We start from the raw sequence: 19,437 nt of genomic DNA, 5'->3' as shown, positions 1-19,437 counted from the left end.
GTCTCGGGAGCTACAAATTCAAAGAATTTTACCATTCCTTTATCATACACAGATGAAGTCACAGGCAAATTTAAACATTCATTCTCGCTTTCAGAATGCTGCCCACTAAATATTATGGGGAGGGATGTGCATGTTGGGAATCTGTCTCATTCCGACACCTAAGGGGTTAAAAGTAACTGGAATAAATGGACTTGATAATCACATATTTGTGAAATACAGCCATTAGCCGCCGGTTTATGTGTATGAATGGAAACTCTGCACATCAGCTATAACTTCTGTAAATTCTGAACTTGTTAATAAAGCACACACACTCACACTCAACACAGAAACCTCCCACATGAAACCTGATGACCTACACTGCAATGCACGCACACATGAAGGAAGCGATGCAGATTTTGAAAAAAGATTGACTTTGAATTGTATGTTCTGGAGTAAGCATAGATGTGCTGTATCAGTCTTTTTACTACATGATATTAAATCACTTGCTAACACAATATCATAATTTCCTTGTTCAAACAGGTGTTGATCTGATTCTCTGTTTGATGTTCCTGGATCATACCCACATGTTCCTCTTGCAAAACACCGACATGACAGATGGCAAGATTTAGGACCATGGGTCAAGAAATTTGTTGAAGCAGAGATTTAATAAGGTACATTGATTCACTTAAATTCTGAACTTAAGGTGTACAGACAAAAATACACATGCAATGCTGACACACTCAGAGCTGTTCAACTGGTACCAGACAAGCAGCACACATCTGCACATTTGAATGAAACATGTGACATCACAAACATTCCAGCTTTACAGGAAGTCCCTTAGACATTGTGAGCCCAAGGTAAACATGATGTTGGTTTAATTAAAGGCATGCAACCAGTTGTGATCACACCTAAATCTGATTACAGGCCTCATCAACCATAGTACCCTCTCAAACCTGAAGCAGTCGAGGGTATTACTACAGTTTTTAACATCTAATTTACAATAAAGCTCTCAAAGATAGTTAACTTTGTTCCCAAACAGATTGAGAGAACAGTACATTTCAGCTTTTCTGGCCACACACATGAAGAGGGCCACACATTAGACCTGGTGCTTTCTTATGGCCTATGTGTTCATGAAAATGAATTCTGTGATACATCTTTACCAGATCATCTGCCTGTTTCATTATTAAAATCCCTTGCTCTGTGGTCAAGTCTTCTCCTCCTGCATGCTGCCATTGTGTAATTAACTGTTAAACTCTGTTGCAATTCTCAGCTTTTTTTAAAGAGTTTGTGCTATATAACTCGGATAGATGTGATGTTCTCAATGCTGATGAGCTTATTACTGTTTTTAACTTAACCTGCACAAGCACTTTGGACTCTGTTGCTCCTTTGAGGATGAAACGCACTACAGCACCTTCGGAGCCATGGTTAAACGACTCTATCCATACTCTCAGACGTGTATGTCAGCAAGCTGAGAGAAGGTCGAAAAAGGACAAAGTATCATATGAAATCTTACTGAACCGTCTATCTGATTATCAGATTATCCGTAAATCTGAAAAAACAAAGAGTTTCCGCCATTACAATGATGATCCACCACCGCGATTGGCAATCCACCATCCTGATTCACCACCATGATCCATCACCACCATAACAATCGTGATGTCATACTGTCTACTTATTAATTTGCGTACTTATAAGTTCTGTTTTTGCATATTTATATGTTCTGTCTACTTATATGTTTACACTGGGGATCAGAGAGAAACAGCATTTCAATCCCGGCTATGTCCTGTACATATGGCAGAATCGAATATAATGTTGACTTTGACACAATCCATAATCCAACATCATGATCCATCACCACTATCCATGATCCAGATCCACCATCACAATCAGCTGCCACCTCGATCACGATCCACCATCACGATCTCTGATTCGCCATCCACCGTCATAATCTATGGTCCACGATCACAGTCTACAATCCACCATCACGATCCATGATGTGGCCACAGCAGCGATCCTGTATCTGCAAACGATAAAGCACAAGGAAGGGAAGAAGTTAAGCCGACTCTTAAACGTAGAGAGGGTGTCTGCCTCCTGACTGAAACAGGAGATGATTTCACAGGAGAGGAGCTTGATAGCTGAAGGCTCTGGCTCCTACTTTTAGAGACTTTAGGGACAACAAGTAAGCCTGAATTCTGGGAGTGCAGTGCTCTAGTGGAGTGATATGGTACTATGAGCTCTTTAAGGTACAATGGTGCCATATTATTAAGGACCTTATAGGTGAGGAGGAGAATTTTTAATTATATTCTTAATTTAACATGAAGCCACTGTAGTGAAGCTAATACAGTAGAGATGTGATCTCTTTTCCTGGTTCTTGTCAAGACACGTGCTGCAGCATTTTGGATAAGCTGCAGAGTCTTTAAAGACTTACTGGTAGAGCCTGATAATAAGGAATTACAATAACCACGTCTGGATGTAATAAAGGCACTGACAATTTTTCTGCATCTTTTTGAGAAAGGACATGCCTGATTTTTTAAAGGTTACGCAAGTGAAAGAATGCAATCCTTGAAATGAGTTTTAAATAAGTATCAAAGGAAAAATCGGGATCAATGATAACTCCCACATTCTTGATGGTTTCACTGAAAGCAAGGGCAATGCCATCTAGAGTAGCTATGTCATTAGGTAATGCATCCCTGAGGTGTTTAGGGCAGAGTATTAGAACCTGTGTTATCTGAGTTTAATAGGAGAAAATTGCAGGTCATCAAGGTTTTTATGTCCTGAAAACATGCATGAGGTTTAGTTAATTGATAACACTACTCTGGTTTTATTGACAAGTATAACTGGTTGTCGTCTGCAAAGCAGAGGAACCAGGCCATGTTGAATCATCTGGTCCAAAGGTAGATGCCTTGTCCATAATAAATATCTGTGTGAGATAAGGAATAGAGAAGCCGATGTATATACTCAGATTTGTTTCTAGATGTGTATCATCCGAGTGTTGCAATTGTTGGTCTCTTCTAATGCACTTGAAAAGGCTTCTTTGAATTGTCAAATATCTAGCATTGCTCAGGTTTTAACTGCCATCATTACAGTGGGGAGATATTTTGTGTGAATTGATTATTTGCTGTGTCATATTTTGCTCACAAATGGTTCAGATTAGATGTAGGAGAGAGCCATCTTTTGGTCATTGAGGTAGAATAACTAGTTGAAGGGCCCATATTGTGTAAAATAGATTTTCTGGGCTTTTACTATCCGTAATTACTTGAAGGGGGTCAGTAGGTACCCTCAAAGTATGAAAACAGTCACTCTGCGGACTTTTTCACTCATTCAATTCTAAGAAATATGTTATCTAAACGTCTCGTTTCGTACTTCCTCCCCCGTATGATGTCATTCGGGATCGCACTCGTCTCTCAGCCCCACCAAGCCGGTACCAGTCCAGCCTCTGAACGTAATGTAGACGTTAATCTGTATTGAAACTCCGTTGTGAAACTCTGTACTGTGACTCGGGACGTTACTCATACATTGGCCGACTGTCCTAAAACTTGAACAAACATGAGGACGGTGTAACTTACCGTTCAGAAACATCCTGTTGAAACCTACTGTAAATATATGGCTGGTCTTCTATAGCGGTATCCAAACATAACAACGTGACTTTCAGCTGTGTTTACCAGAGAGATCGTAAATGCGCCAGAATGAGACCAGTGATAGGCCTGGTCGCGTGTCACTCAAAGTGCAGTCAGCCAATCAGAGGAGGGGCTCAAGAGGCAGGTGAAAACAGCCTGTTCTGTCTGCAGCTCCAGAGAGAGGCAGAAGAGAGGACATGGAAATACACATTGCAGCAGTTTTTTGCGACTTTAAACCACTGATATATCCTCTTAGGGGGACCAATACCTCAAATCCCAGAAAAGTGTAAAATATGGGCCCTTTAAGGAGTTGACAACATGCTATTTTTACTGGTAGCTTGTTATTTACATAGCTGGTATAGACAATACATCAATGTTGTCAAATATATAACACACAAAAAAGGTAAGGAGCAAATACTTTGAGACGCATGTATGTTTACAGACCTCCACACACTGGACCTCCAAAAGGGGGTAACATTGATCAGAATAACAATAAATGTACATATGTCCTTATTAAACTTATTTGCTCTACCACAGTCCATGTTCAAGCTGACCTCTTTTGTTTACTTGTTCCCTCTTGCGTTGTCAAATTTGGAAAAAATACCCGTTCACTCATGACGTGGGCGCTGCTTGGTCATGTGACTTGTCGTCACTACTCTCCAGCCAGGAACTAGTGCACCGGGCAGACCGACATGTGAGTTTGTTGACACTGATGAGTTGCATGTATGTTCACCATTGATGAAAGGTTCATTTGACTCCATTAATCACCGAGTATCTGTTCACTCTCTTAAATGTCCGCACATGACAGTTTGCGCTGCGTGAAACCGCAGTGAGTTAATAATAGCCTGCTAGCTAGCTACCAAACAGTTAACTCAGTTAGCCAAGGTAGCTAGGTGATGTTGCTCCAGTATTAACGTGCTACTTACAGATGTATCTGAGTTCACTGTTGGTTCTGCAGCTGAGACGTGTTGTTGCTGCTTTCAGTGAGTGCACCAGCACAGGGATGTTATGCAGAGCAGGCGGCCATGGCCTGGAAGTCGAGGACCCGCAGTCTGCAAGTGTTTGACACGGAGCTGAGCGCTGACACGGTGGAGTGGTGTCCTGTGTCCCCGTGCCACAACATCCTGGTCTGCGGGACTTATCAGCTACACAAAGGGGTGAGTTTAAACAAGATCAGGCCCAACTGTGTTGTACATCCTTCACCTGTCATATGGACACAAACTCATGCCTGTCAACACTAATTTAGTTCGTTTCCATATAATTTAAAGTAAACATTTGTTTGCCTTTGATGTCAGTAAGTACATCAGATAAAAATACACAGACATATCAATATCAGTTTATGTTTACGAAATTACATTTAGTACAGTATAGACAATGCAGCAAAGATATGTATTATCTGTATAATGTTTATTTGTTCTGTGTATTTGATTGTATGTGTTTTTTTGTTTATAGTTATTTATAATAGTATTTACCTGTAAAACCTCAAGCCTCAGATACATTTCTTTCTCGTAAGGGTTTGAAAATGACATGTGTAATCATTGACTTTTTCACATTCCAAATGTATTTAACTCCGTAATATGGGTATAGTCAAGCTCTATTCTCCACATCAACTCAAGGAATCCTAACCTACTAAACAAAATTTCTTATTAGTTAGTTTTTTTTAAGATTAAATGTGTCGAAACATGTAAATGCCCTATGTCTTGCGGACTGAACTTTGGTTGACTCATCAAAGAACCCTGTAATTCAATTAAATGTTCGAATTTTAGTTGTTTTGTAATGTTCACCATATGAAGCCTGTATAGTGAAATGTGATGTTCATTGCAAACAAAAAATACTGAGTAATTTTAAGTCTGCTTTTTGTGATTTATTTCATGCAGCAGTAGCAGGTACACAATAGCGTTACACTCATTGAAGCTCCTGTTCGTGTCCTGCTGTAGCCTGATGCATGATGCATTTTTCCTGTAGGTAGGAGTAGAGGACGCCACGCCGAGACGGACTGGTCGATTGTACCTTTTTGACTTTCGGCGAGAGGAATCAGTGGGTCCTCCTCTCACCGAGCTGCAGCGCTTTGACACTGCTGCTATTTTAGATCTGAAGTGGTAAGAAATCAGGCTTGACCAATGTGACTGTTGTCTTTCACTGTTTTGCTTCCTTCTTATTGATTGTTTTCCATATTCTTAGGTGCCATGTGCCAGTGTCAGGAAAGGCAGTCCTGGGAGCAGCAGCGGCAACAGGGGAGCTGCAGCTGTACACACTGTCTGACAGTCAGGTGAGAAATTATGACATCAGAGTAATCACAGTCACTGAAGTCTTATATCATTCTGCATTTAACTGATGTTTGTTTACAAAGTCAGCATATATGGTTTTTGACAGCACACATGATCAATAATAATCCACATCTCAGAACAAAAATGTATTATGTTGTTTGAAAGCAGCCTGTCCTACCACAGTAAATCCAACTGTCAGTTAGACTTGTTGTGGCTGTTTTTGTGTTCTGCACTTATGAACGTGTGTATCCAGTAGGATGGCAGCCGCAGTCTGCAAACTCTGAGAAGTCTGGAGGTGGGCGCAGAGCGCCTGGCTCTGTCATTAGATTGGTCCACTGGAAGAATGGACAGGTGAGATAGTTTTCCAATGAGCAGTATCATATTTTGTAAATAAGTCAGTGTGATTGTGTCAAGTTCTGATTTTGATGTGTCCCCTGTTTGTGTCAGCAGCAGTGATGTGCGGGTAGTGTGCAGTGACTCCGCAGGCTGTGTTAGCGTGCTCTCTCTGGCTGAGGGTGCTCTGACATCTCTTTCGCAGTGGAAGGCCCACAACTTTGAGGCCTGGATCTCAGCCTTCTCATACTGGAATACACAGCTGGTTTACTCTGGTAACGCCCATTTAAAACGGTGGTCTGTCACCTTCCGTACCTCTTTCTTTTTTTGGCCGTAAGCCTATCGAAATGGTCATATTTTATCTCATATATGAACATGGATATTCATTTTTATTCCGACAGGGCCGTATGTCAGAATGCAAATGTCTGCATGATAGTCTCTTGACACTCTGTGGAGTTCCTCTGGCCAGCGCCCTAGTAAGAACTTTGTCTGAGCGAGCTGATATGAGAGCACAGCTGGATTCTCAGATTTCTGTTGTGAATGCGTCTGAGTGGAGTATCTCCTGCTGTGTTGTTCACGTGTGAAAGGCAAACTCAGAAAACAGTCTGGACCCAATTGTGCAGACATCCTTCTGAGTTCATGTCTGAAAATGGCTTATGTACCTTTATAGGTACTTATCAATTGAAGAAGTTAATGTAACAACTATAGTATGTCATACAAGAGCATATTGTGTATGATGTTATTTTATTGTCTTAAACTTGTGGATAAAAACAAACATATTCTCGCTATCTGTAAGCTCAGTGTCACTCAGTGGATTTATAGTACTTACTGATCTCAACACGGTTTCACAAACACAGCTCTTTGTAGCCTGAGTTTAGTTTCAGGTTCCTGAAATGTTTGATAATCCCACAGAAGAAGAAAAAAGTTAGACATAGAAATCAGGGATGTTTTGCCTCCTCCACTTTTGCTGGGATGTAAACTTAGTTGAGTGATGCTACCTTAACAAAGCAAATCTGGGATCAGCAGATTGGTAATCTCAGTTAAAGGAAATACTCAGCGCATGACCTAAATACATCTATTATTTGTTCCTCTATGCTTTATTGACACAAGTAAAGAAAAGGAAAAATTAATATTTTATTAATGGTGTTGTGTTTTTCTGAAATGTTATTTTATATATATATATATATATATATATATATATATATAAATGTATGGTGCAGCAGGGGACCCACTCAGATGGCAAGACCTGACAAGGGATATTTGCTTTACTACTCTTTCTACAACACATTGTCCAATTTATATGCAGATAATAAAAGCTTTTACATTAACTGCTAAACAAACTGTTTTTAACAAAAATTATCACTCCCTTTCAAGTATTTATAAAAGCAAAAAAAGTTTTCAGTAGCACTTACCTATAGCATTTTGTAGTTGGCTTTCTTGAAGAAAATTGTACTTTCTTGATTCTTGTTGTTCTGGGTTTGTACCCTCATGGTTGAATGCACTTATTGTAAGCCGCTTTGGATAAAAGCGTCAGCTAAATGAAATGTAATGTAATATAAGTTTCATATCAGTGTCTACATACAGTATATGCGTGAGAGCAACATACCACCAGTTTCGTCATCAACCATAACTAGTTTTTGAGCACAAGTTTTTAATCCCTGCATGTAAACATTCTATGTCTTTCCTCACCAGGTGGTGATGACTGCAAACTTAAGGGTTGGGATCTCAGGGTGGGTCCCTCCTGCCCCACATTTACCAGTAAAAGGTGAGTACTGATGCATGAATCCGGACTGTCCATTTAGAGGCATAGAACTATAGAAGCATAGTGACACTTTTGTCTTGTTCTCTGAAAGGCATTCAATGGGTGTGTGCAGTATTCATAGCAATCCACATCGGGAACACATCCTGGCTACAGGCAGGTAAATATTCCAGTGACGTAAATTGTTATGTGTCAATTGTGATTTCAATGTGTTTGTAAGTCTTGGTATTGGCTTCTCTTCCTGCAGCTATGATGAGCAGGTTCTGCTGTGGGATGGCAGGAACATGCAGCAGCCTCTCAGTGAGAGTGCCATGGGTGGTGGAGTGTGGAGGCTGAAGTGGCATCCGACCCATCAGGACCTGCTGCTGGCAGCCTGCATGCACAACGACTTTCAAATCCTTCACTGCCAGCAGGCCCTAGGTGAGCATGAATGAGAGATGAAGAAGGAAAAACTCGCTCTGGTATCAAATGTGAACTTTGAAAGTCAACATACAAGCGTGGAAATGTAGTTTCTTCCAATGGCTGTAGGAACTTTATCCATTAATCCACCATTACTTTGACTACTTCAACAAAAAAGATTTGATTTCTAGCTGCTTGCATTGTCTCGAGTTAAACCTTCGCTTCGAATTGATCCGGGCAACCCTTCATACTGTATGCATCAGATAACATTTGTTATTATTATTGACATTTAATGTCACAACATTTTTGAAGGTAGTTCACAAGAAAGAAAATTATTTTATGACTTTTTGCCTTTTGTGTTTGTTTGTTCATGCAAAAAGGACCTGAAGAACAAAACATGTAACTGTCCAAATACTGGGTGTTGGTGCTCAAACAGTTGCTGTTTGAGCACAGAGTTTCACTGTAACCATGTTGTTCTCCTGTCACTGTCCAGAGGCCAGTGGAGGAGCCTGTCCTGTCGTCGCCTCCTACATCCTCCACAACTCACTTGCGTACGGAGCTGACTGGTCCCGACTGTCCCTGGAGCAGCCTGCTCCCTGCTCCCCTCCCCCTGGAGAACCAAAGGAAAGCCTCATAGAGACCAGAGGAGGGGGACACCTAAGGATTCAGTACGAATCTCCCACTGCCAGCTTTGATACGTCCCTGGAGGATGATGCCGGACGATACATCCCAGAGGGCATTGAAGCACCATCCTCCACCCCTACAGCAGGCCCTGCCCTCAACCCTGATGGTGATGCCCCCTCACTGTCCTGTCTACTCGCAAGCTGCTCATTCTATGACCATATGATGCATGTGTGGCGCTGGGACTGGACGATAGATGAGGCTCATAAGGAATCTGAGCAGCAAACATCTTCTATCAAATTATAAAATGAACCAAAGCCCAGCTATGACATACTGTTATCAAGTTCCTTTCCCTCTGCAATACCTTATCGCAAAATGTTTAAGTAACAAAACCCTATATTTTCATAATTACATTGATTTTTATAAACTTGTATTTAAACAGATTATGTACAGTCCTTATACTGTTTATTACAATATAACCATTCACCCGTAACTCATTCTCATTTTGTTAGACATTTTTTCCTCTGAAACACCTTGTTTGACGACCAGCATGAATTTAACATACAGGGAACCATGCAGCATGTGTGAATGTTTCTGATGGCTGTTGAGTCTCAAAGGGAAATTATCTCTGTGATCCTCTGCCTCTCCAGGCCCCTTGTATCTTTGATTTAATTGTTATTGGCATTTTGACCAGGTTTAATGTGCTTGATTTGATTTTTATCCCCGACCAGCTTGATGAAGGATGATATCAAGACTGAGTAGTGAACCTCCTCTAGAAAACCCTCTTTGCATCTGTTAAGTCAGCGTCTGTGCTGCTGCCCTGAAATCTGAGGTGATTTTTGCCATTTGATGATTTTGGAAACATCACAGTTGTAGATTAAAATGTGAAGAGGTCACTTTTTACCGCTGTTTACATTCATTGCACTTTCTGACAAATAAATGACAACTTCTGCATTCATTGTGTATATCTCAACTTTGTCACTAGTGAACTTTTTTTTTAATTAAGAAGTTCAGAGAAACAAACAAAAAAAACGCTCTGAATAATCATGCTCATTTGCAAACCCACAACCCACTTGTAAATGCTGATTAGCTCGAACTGTTCGGCTGATAATAATGCAATAATGAATGAACAATTCTGTCACATTGATCTCAAGTTTATTCTGTTTGGTCACTTAAGTAACAGAAAAATCAACGACATGAAGGAAACTGGTTTTCTGAACCAAAAGGTCAGCCTTAGTTGTGATGTGTCTCCTCAAAGTGTCACGTGTGGATCTGCAGCTTTATGTCCAGTTGATCAGAAACCTGTGCCTTCACTTGTGAATACATTACAACAAGTATCTTTAATGCACATAGTTCTTGGGATAGAGCTTGAAGAGCTTCCCTTCTTGTGTGGGCTCAAATCCATATTTCTCTAGCTGCTCTTTGCTGAAGGTGCCGTCTTCAAAGTCTTTCTGGATCTGAGGGGCCACCACCTCAGCAAACACACTCTGTGCTGTGAGGGGAGGCTCAATTCCTCTGGGTGAGCGATACGAGACGTAGGGCTTTAGCTTGAATCCCTCCAGGTTGGGCACCACAAACTCAGGAATCATGGCTCTTATGGCCAGAAACTTTCTGCTAGAGAGATTCAGTCCAGTGGGCCTTGCGCCCCTGCCTTTATTATGAGTCCTTGATCCTCGCTTGCTGGTGAACTCAGACATCCTGTCCGCTCCTCTCACCAGACCCCTCATCAGAGTAGATAACACACCCATGGTGCCACAGTTTCCTCCTCAAAGAGTAGAGAAAACCTGCAGAGAAGGCATGAAATTGAATGAAGAAAATATCAAGTACGAGAGGGGAGCTGGGATTCTCCACCAGCATAAGGTGTCATCTTGTTTCTCACAAGGAACAGTTACTTATAATCATGTAAATGCAAATGAATAAAAAACATACAATATATAGCAAGCATTAAATAAGTCCAATGGAATCACCGTCTTCAACTATGATGCGTTCAAGTTACTTCCAAATGTTTGTTTTGGCTTCTTGAGCTGATACATGGTTTTTCATAGATTGTCAATCCCCCAAATATTTTGTTGAGTGTTTTGTTTGGTTCCTATATGTTGCATGCCCTCTGGCCTAGACAGTGTTGTTGTATACAAGCTGCAGTTTCCCCAGTTGAGTTTATAAACAGAATTTGTTCAATTAAATTCATTGAGTTTTTACCACACTGTTCGATGTGGAGTAGAAATCAGATGAGGAAAACATGATAAACCTGCTGTGTTGCCCGCAGTAAACTGATATCTCGTTCACTCGCTAGCTAACTTACAAGCTATTGGATGCTACGTCGTCTGCTAAAACGCTAGCTGTGGATTAAGATGAAATATTAGATACAGTTTAAATTATTATAATTGTACACCGCTCACACATTTATACATATAGTTGAAATAATGCAACATTTATCTCCTCTCACCTTGAGCACACAGTCACTCCTGTGTCAGTATCGTGTGTGACAGTGTAAAGAAATGTGCAGTGATTGGCTGAGGAGCGCCGCCATCCGCCAATCAAATTCCGGGATACTACGTTTCATCTGTCAGGGACTGCGTGCGTGAAGCTACAGAGACAGGAAGAGAATCACCCTTCAAAATAAGATGTAGAAAAAACAGAATCTGTCGCTGTGCTTTGGATCATGTCTACGATACTTTTATACTTTAGTTTTAAGATGTACTGTTGGTTTAAAGTAGAGAATTTGGAAAATGGTAACCTCTGACTGACATTGTTCCACATACATAAATGTAAAGTGGTAAAAACGTCTTCTTGTGTTTTTGAATGAAGCCGTTTTTTAATAGTTCATTGTCTACCTCCTAAAATATAAAGCTGATACATTCAATTTTTGCACCAAATTTGATACACTGATACAATTTCAATATATATGTTTATTAGCTTTGTTATATATTATCTGTTTATATTATCAATATTATATATTATCTGTTATATCATCTATGTTATATATCATCTGTTTATATCATATGACATTGGTTTATCTTACCTATATCATATATTATATGTTTATATTATCTATATCACATTCTGTTTATATTTCCCATATTACATACTATCTGTTATTATTAGGGCTGTCCAACATTACAATTTTTAACGATTCACGATTAATCCCCATTTCTACATGCCTGAAAAATCCCCATTTTCTATGTATATTGTTGTGGGAACTGAAAGATAAATGACAGAAGGCGGATATATACATTTAACATGTTTTTTATTGATGACAAGTCCAAATGATAGTTATAAAGATTGAAAAATTTAATTAAATAAAAACATACCACACCATAATTAAATGTGGCTGTCTCTTTGCTTCCCTCTGAGCAAACATAGGATGATGTTAGTTAGAACATTTTTTTTTAACAAACTCAAAGAACCTTTATCCTAAGCAGTTGGGGCATCTTAGCCTTTGCTCTTTTTTAAAAAGATTTTTTGCAAATATAGGATGGATGAATACATTTTTTTTCTTTTCTTTTTTAAATCAATCAAACAACCAAACCTTTACACAATTAAACGTGAATGTGAAATCTGAATCTGAGCTCATCTATAGAAGCAGTTTTGAGCCAGTTCACACTTAAAAAGAACGAGTTCCAAGTTCAGTTCATGCAGATGAAAATGAACTAGTTCACGTTCATAGTTATTCGGAATTTCCGAGATAATTATCTCAGAAAAACAGAACTTTTTTTTTTTTTTTTAATGAAAACTTATCTCGGAATTTCCGAGATAATTATCTCAGAAAAACAGAACTTTTTTTTTTTCCAAGTGAATGCAATACGCTTCCGTAGAGGAGGACACAGAAACTCCAGCTCGGTACCAACCAGCTGCAGCTTCTGCTCTGATCATGAAGCAGCTGATCACTGAGCAGCTGAGACCAGAGAAACTCTGTGTTTCACTGTTCTTCTACAAAGTCACTGACCGGCTGCTTCACTTGAACGAGCTCTGATCTCACTGCGTGTGTCGCTCTGAGCGAGTGAGCGGGGGCGGGTATGGGTACATGGAGCGGCTCATTCTGCGCATGCGTTAATGCGTTAAAAAAATTAACGCGTTAATTCCACAAATGAATCATCCCGCGTTAACGCGTTACTTTTGACAGCCCTAGTTATTATACATTATATATTATCTGTTTATATTATCCACATTATAAGTTCTCTGTTTTTGTTAACCTACATTATATATGACCTGTGTATATTATCTATATCATGTTATTTGTCTATATTACCAATATTATGTTTTCTCTGTTTATTTTACCAGTATCATTTTGTATTTGTTTATGTACAACTTTGTTTATAACCCCTGTTGTTGTACAACTGTTTGTTTTAGTTTTCTTTTTTAGAGTATTTGTAGTTTAAGTTTATTTGAATAATAAGATGTGAACAAATTACGCACAAAACAATTGCTCTTTTTAAATATTTATATAATTTGTGTCACTGAAAATCAACTTAAAATACAGCCTGTTGCGTCAAATCGGCGTCTCCGCACATTTCTGTGGTTTTAGTTTGAAGTATGACCGGAAATACAGTTTGTGTTTCAGCCTGCTCTCTTTACACTGTTGTTGAGGCATGTATGCTCAAAAACTTTGACAGAAAAAAGAAAGGTAAGTGTGAAAAACTGTTTGGTCAGTGTAGTTGGCAGATGTTCGCTGAAGCTAAGTGTGTTAACTCGTGTTTGTTGTGTTGTCTGTCAGTGCGCATTTGCTGCGTGTGTGTTTCACATGTGTCTCGTCCTTGTGTAGTGTAGCGGGTTGTAACCTCAGGAGGAGGATGAGCCCGCGGGCACAGGCTGTCAGAGAAGAATGGGAAAGTTAATGTCTGCTGGTTTTAACGTGAACTTTCACCTCTCTTCTTTCTCCATAAGTATCAGCTACAGGTTAATATCACACCATTAAAAGTGTGACTTCATCTGCTTCACCTGCACACTGCATGTTGTCATGTCAGCGGGGACCTGTCCCACTGTTGTGGTCAAAGTCTTCTGACTCGCTGTTAAAATGACTGATATTATTGATACTGATACTCTGGACCGTTTTCCAGAGTTGTGTGTTTGTGGCCATGTTGGACTGAAGCAGTGTTAAAGTGCAGGGGAGGAGGAGGAGGAGGAGGACTGGGGTGTCTCGTTACAAACACCTCTTTTGCTTCAGTCGGGTGGGGAGGTGGTCTTTCACCCACAGACCTTTGCCTCTGTGACCTGAGAGTCAGCTGACTGCACGTCCCCCTACTCAGTGTGGCTTGAGTAAAGTCCATGTGTGTGTTGTTTTAGTGTAGGAACCCTGGGAGTAGAACACGACATCAATGTTCAAGGCTTCTAGTCATAAGCTATTATTAATATATAATGGCAGCAGCTTTTCACCTGTGGTCTTCTTAATTATTGCAAAAACTAAATCTCAAATGAAATGTTACAGTTCTTAGTTTAAAATATGAAAGGTTCAGTGTGTAGAGTTTATTGACATCTAGCGGTGATGTTCCAGCTGAATACCGCTCACCTCACCCTCCCCTTCCAAACATTAAAGAGAACCTGTGGTAGCCTTCAGTTGTCAAAATATAGTTTGTCCAGTTTGGACGACTGTAAAAAACATGGCAGCCTCCATAGAGAGGACCCTCTCCCAATATAAATATAAAGTATTTAAATATAAAGGGCCCAACAAAGAAAACAACAATTTCTACAATTTAGATGAAACACACTTATATTAAGTTTCTGCCTATAGATCCCTTTCCCCTAACACTTACACACTGGACCTTTAAAGTGTTGATCACATTTTAATTTCACTCTTAGAGACTGCCTTTTAAAATGTTGTATTATTGTCTTTAAACAGGGATGGAGGACGACAATGAAGAGGAGAGCTGCATCATATACCCAGTATGTCCTCAACACCTTCATTACCCTTCATCTACCTACTAATTCCTCAAACGTCTGTCTGTCTGTATGTGGAAGCACTCATCTTATCGGCTTCACTCTTGGCATGTGTATTTTTACTGACCCAAGGAAGTGCAGTGTCAAATTTTGTGTGTTTTGGACATATAAAACGCTCAATATTAATAAACTGAATAAAAAGGTGACCATTACTCTGTAGCAGTCAATGGGGGCGGGGCAGCACGCCCTCAGTCTGGGAACCGAGTGGAACATGCTTTCTTCTACAGCAGTTCTCGGCAACAGGATCAAACTGTGTGTAATAATCACTCCCAGATTATAGAAACAATTTGTTTCTTTTTTTATTGCACCATATTGGACCGACACAAACATTCACGTGTGTCTCAGGTGCTGGCTGATCTCTGTCATATCAGCAACATTCATAGAATCATTTCCTCTTTGGCAATTTGAAAAAGCACAACCTACCTTTTGTTGCTATCATACTTAATATCGAGCAGAATTACAGGGGGTTCATTTTGAAAAGTTGTGAACTTGGGTCTGAAGATTGGGTCGGTTACTTAACGGACATCTGAAATTGCCAACATGCAATATATGAAAAACAACAGCAGTTCAGTAAATCATTCAAAATCATATGCCACACATGAGAACAATAATAAATAATAAAGCAAATTCAGTTTTATTTTATTAAAAACATTGACTATAAAATCATCATTGCAGATAAACCAGGTAAGATAAACTCAAAGTTTTTTTAACTTCACTCTGCACCATGGACTGTATATAAAAAGCTCTGCACACAAGCAATAAAAAGTGACAGTTTATTGTAGAACTGTTTGAGGAGGACTCACTAATGACAAAGAATAATTCTAAAGTAGCTCCTGAACATTAACACAGGACAAGAGAACAGCCCATAACAAACAGACAGGTTTAGAACGGGCACTGCATTAGTTGTTTAAAAGTTAAGCTCCACGTCCTTGGCAAATCACTTACACACAAGGTTATGACAACACTTGAGTTTTAATAGCTCTGTGGATAACAAGACAAATGCTTTACAAATACTCTACAATGTGTTATGATATTCAGCTGATTATTGTGCCTTTATTTGGAGACATTTTAAAGAAAATGTATGGATTAAATTTTGTTGTCAAATTTTCAACTGAACATAATCCTTGTTCTGCTCTGTTTGCCTACACACTTTGATCACAGCCGACCCCCGAGTCCAGTTGATGTCATTCCCCCTTTGTTGTTTCTTATTGTTTCAGAGCCTTGTTCCTCTCGGCAGTGAGCTCAAGGCCAGGATGCAGCAGCTTGTGGAAGAAAGGATGGAAATCAATATGGTGACAGTCAATTTCTGACTCCAGTCATTTGACTGAGGCATATAAATGGCAGTTTTTTTGTTTTAAGGAATGCAACGAACATATTATTATCAGTCTTCATTTTCTTGTCTTTTAGCACAAATATCTATATATCTATTTTTTTGGGTTAAGCATTAAAGTCACGGCAGTTATTGCAGACAAAGCATGAACAGGCAGGGGCTTTTTCAATGACCTGTTGAACTGTTCAATGAACTGTTGTGTATAAATGTTTTGATATTTTTGCCTGTTTTTCTTCCAGTGGACGGCAGTGCTGATTGGATCTGTGACAGTCATATCAGTCGTTGGAGTGGTTGTGTTCCTTCTTTACAGAAGATACAAACAATCAAGTCAGTGCCCAGCATGCAGTACACCCTGTTCTATTCTAGAGCACATTTATGTCTAATTTATATCTAAACATTTTCAGTGTATAAATAAATACTGGTTATACCTGTACATTAACTAGCTGTTGACTCATATTAGATGATTTTACAATTTGTTAGTGTTTCAGAGAAAACATTCACTTTTCATATGAGCATGCAGTTTATGAGTTAGGTCTAAACAGTTATAAGTCAGGTAGTTGATAATATTTAAAAAAGTTATGTACATGCAAATGTAAAAGTAATCATGTAGTTTATTCATTCTTTAAAGGGAAAGTGTACAGCTCAAACATTGTTCACTTGGTTGTGAGTGCATGGATTTTCTTATTCTCAGGTGTGAGCATGAGAGGCATCGACTGGTTGATAGATTACTTAGATTGCAGATGGTCTTACAGAGGCTGTGTGGTGTGTTTCAGAGGTGGAGGCTGGTGTTCCTCATTATCGCTTTAGGAAGAGAGACAAGGTGATGTTCTATGGCAGAAAGATCATGAGAAAGGTCAGTTTCTTCTTAAACATCAAACTCAGTGTTGCTTGTGATTATAGACATAACATGTATTACACATTTAGCAAAAGGTCCTTTCTATCTCAAGGGTCCCCTGCTGCTGCAACATGGATTTTTTTTCTCCCAAAATGAGGATATTAACTATCACTAATGCTGCCATAGTTTGTTTCAATGATCCAAATGATTTATCTTGTGCTGTTGCAGGTTCAGACGTTGTCGTCTCCCCCTGCCTCTAACTCAAACTCAGCCTCTCGACAGAGAGTTAGGAAGAGGACCAAAGTTCTGTCTATAGCTCGCAAGTGAGTCTAAACAAACTATTTAAAGATAACTACTAAAGGCTTTATAAAATAATTGTTAAGAGTTTTTAATTTTGAAGTCGCAGCTCTTGTATCAAACATGGCTTGTAGACAAAATATATGACAAATGTGTTTTTTATATGTGCATGTCGTGATAGGATCTTGCGTATCCGGAGGGAGCCCCCCACCCTTCAGCCCAAGGAGCCCCCTCCCTGTCTGCTGGAGGCTGACCTGACTGAGTTTGATGTGCAGAACTCCCATCTCCCCTCTGAGGTGCTGTACATGTTGAAAAATGTCAGGTATGTAAAATCGAGCTGCTCCTCATGAGAAGGAATTAAGTCTTTATGTGGTCCCACAGTGATATAGAACTAATCAATGGTCATTGTATTAGAATGTGAACAATACAACTGCGATGATCAACCAATCAAAGAAAAGTTTTAGTAAAGTTTTAAGCAAATCTTCTCCTGTTGCAGTTGGAAGATAAAGATCTTGAGCTTCATAAAATTGTGATGGATATTTTCCCTTTTTATCTTAAATATAAAATATATTTTTTAGACCAGAGGTTTGAATCTATATGTTGCAAGCTATTATGATTTTCAACATCAAACAAGTATGACTGTGGATGGACAGTTACTATCAAGAGGATGGCAGTTCCTATAGCAACCATCTGTTAAAGAAGCGAGGCACGTTAATCCTTAAGGTTTTTATCACTATATAACATGTATTTAGTTCCATGCATGATTGCAACAGTCATTCAATGTAATGTATTTGCATTCTGTTATTGTATCTCTATTACTTTTTTGAGTAATTCTTATTACTTTTTCAATGTTGCACAAAGTCCAGCAATAACCATTAATTTCCATTAAACACGTAAATAAAGAAAAAAAACATAAATTCATCCACTAAAATTATAATTTCTAATGGAAATGCCAAAGAAAGAGACGACATGTCTCACTATTAGTAGTTTTTATTGTTAACGGTGGAGCCTAAGTTTCCACTTGTGTACCCATGGTGGATCGAATCACAGGACATGACAGTATCACTGCACAGTCCAGGAAAACAACCGCCAATCCACACCTTTATCTACACACATCACATAATGTGGAAACCCTAACACTGTTAGTTTAAATCTGTAGACTTCTGTATTAAAACTACACGATACATTCAAACCTTAGATAAAACAAAGATAAGTTGTGGCTGAGGGGTAGAGCGTTTGTCCTCCAACCAAAAGGTCAGTAGTTCAATCCCCAGTCTTCCCCATCTGCATGCCGAAATGTCCTTGGGCAAGATGCTGAACCCCGAATTTCCCCTCATAGAACAAAGAAGTATGTATGAATGTGTGTGTGAATGGCAAATTGTAATATAAAGTGCCTTCAGTGGTCATCAAGACCTGGAAAAACACTATATAAATACAAACCATTTACTCATGGTGTGTTTGCTGTGGTTAATACATATGTGCTTTTGAAAAGAACTCAAGAGACGTATATTTTTAAAATCAAATTGAGCATATCGTCACTTCAGGCAAGTCACAAAGTCAAGCTCAGCCACAATCCAGTATGTCAGCTGACAGCATATCTCTATGCCAGCCCGATTGGCTGATGGCTCAGCTGATCCCCTTCCATTAATTCAATTGGCAAAGCTCAAATTGTGCGTTGTATTTTAGCTGCCTACTCTTCCTGCTTCCACAGCAAGCCTCTTCACATCCCACCTCGACCCCAGCACCTCCTTTTCCTACTGAATCTGGCCTAATCAGTGTCATGCGTTGATGTCTGCTCTGTTCTGTGCTGGGGTCTTTTAGCTGTTACCCTCCCTGCCTTACTTTCCATTAAGGCTCATGGAAGGGTAGGGGGGTGTTCTCTCCCTACCTTATGCATATGCATGAGGGCAGGGAGGTCTCAGAACAGAGCTATTTCACCAAATATAACTTATTGCAATTATTGAAATCAAATAAATCTTGATGAAAGTGGTTCTGACTGAACTTGCCTTTACCCCCAGTAACTACAGGTGTTGTCAAACTAAGGTTAAGGAGAGCAACAGATCAGA

General features: G+C 39.4%; 3 protein-coding genes and 1 long non-coding RNA gene across 7 annotated transcripts in view; 2 read left to right on the top strand and 2 right to left on the bottom strand.

Annotated features, from left to right (window-relative positions):
* Window positions 1-625: 625 nt before the first annotated feature.
* Window positions 626-4,834, bottom strand: LOC118115111. The gene is made up of 2 exons (XR_004697528.2): window positions 4,523-4,834; window positions 626-1,999 (listed from the first exon to the last, which is right to left on the bottom strand). It is a non-coding gene; the product is annotated as an uncharacterized LOC118115111 (long non-coding RNA).
* Window positions 4,189-9,929, top strand: dph7 (diphthamide biosynthesis 7). Of its 3 annotated transcripts, none has more exons than XM_035166078.2 (10): window positions 4,189-4,290; window positions 4,581-4,753; window positions 5,562-5,695; window positions 5,778-5,865; window positions 6,120-6,214; window positions 6,314-6,471; window positions 7,889-7,961; window positions 8,050-8,115; window positions 8,203-8,375; window positions 8,848-9,929. In XM_035166078.2, the coding sequence occupies exons 2-10, from the start codon at window positions 4,622-4,624 to the stop codon at window positions 9,279-9,281; spliced, it is 1,353 nt and encodes a 450-aa protein (XP_035021969.1). In that variant the 5' UTR covers window positions 4,189-4,290; window positions 4,581-4,621; the 3' UTR covers window positions 9,282-9,929. The 3 variants fall into 3 exon arrangements, with proteins under 3 accessions (XP_035021969.1, XP_035021970.1, XP_035021968.1); XM_035166079.2 differs by lacking the exon at window positions 4,189-4,290 and adding an exon at window positions 4,301-4,319; XM_035166077.2 differs by lacking the exon at window positions 4,189-4,290 and adding an exon at window positions 4,407-4,425.
* Window positions 9,930-10,113: 184 nt separating this feature from the next.
* On the bottom strand, window positions 10,114-11,545 carry mrpl41 (mitochondrial ribosomal protein L41). The gene is made up of 2 exons (XM_035166080.2): window positions 11,422-11,545; window positions 10,114-10,759 (listed from the first exon to the last, which is right to left on the bottom strand). Exon 2 carries the CDS (start codon window positions 10,721-10,723, stop codon window positions 10,316-10,318), a length of 408 nt encoding a protein of 135 aa, XP_035021971.2. The 5' UTR covers window positions 10,724-10,759; window positions 11,422-11,545; the 3' UTR covers window positions 10,114-10,315.
* Window positions 11,546-13,477: 1,932 nt separating this feature from the next.
* pnpla7b (patatin-like phospholipase domain containing 7b) overlaps window positions 13,478-19,437 on the top strand; it is a 35,045-nt gene continuing 29,085 nt past the window's right edge. For both annotated transcript variants that reach the window (XM_035165219.1, XM_035165218.1), the window contains exons 1-7: window positions 13,478-13,599; window positions 14,812-14,855; window positions 16,127-16,201; window positions 16,479-16,566; window positions 17,013-17,092; window positions 17,303-17,397; window positions 17,553-17,693. In XM_035165219.1, the coding sequence (XP_035021110.1) occupies window positions 13,509-13,599; window positions 14,812-14,855; window positions 16,127-16,201; window positions 16,479-16,566; window positions 17,013-17,092; window positions 17,303-17,397; window positions 17,553-17,693 (614 nt within the window). In that variant the 5' untranslated portion in view covers window positions 13,478-13,508. The remainder of the gene's footprint in view (window positions 13,600-14,811; window positions 14,856-16,126; window positions 16,202-16,478; window positions 16,567-17,012; window positions 17,093-17,302; window positions 17,398-17,552; window positions 17,694-19,437) is intronic.

This window comes from Hippoglossus stenolepis, chromosome 9, assembly GCF_022539355.2.
Source record: "Hippoglossus stenolepis isolate QCI-W04-F060 chromosome 9, HSTE1.2, whole genome shotgun sequence".
NCBI classification, from domain to species: domain Eukaryota; kingdom Metazoa; phylum Chordata; class Actinopteri; order Pleuronectiformes; family Pleuronectidae; genus Hippoglossus; species Hippoglossus stenolepis.
Note: the sequence above shows the minus strand (reverse complement) of the source record. Positions and strands in the feature narration are given on the sequence as shown.

Bases quoted from the DNA above. Each gene is read 5' to 3' on its own strand.
- mrpl41 (XM_035166080.2), bottom strand. From the start codon at position 10,723: ATGGGTGTGTTATCTACTCTGATGAGGGGTCTGGTGAGAGGAGCGGAC.
- dph7 (XM_035166077.2), top strand. The intron at 5,696-5,777 runs GTAAGAAATCAG...CCATATTCTTAG, and splicing joins GCTATTTTAGATCTGAAGTG to GTGCCATGTGCCAGTGTCAG. The intron at 6,215-6,313 runs GTGAGATAGTTT...TTGTGTCAGCAG, and splicing joins TCCACTGGAAGAATGGACAG to CAGTGATGTGCGGGTAGTGT.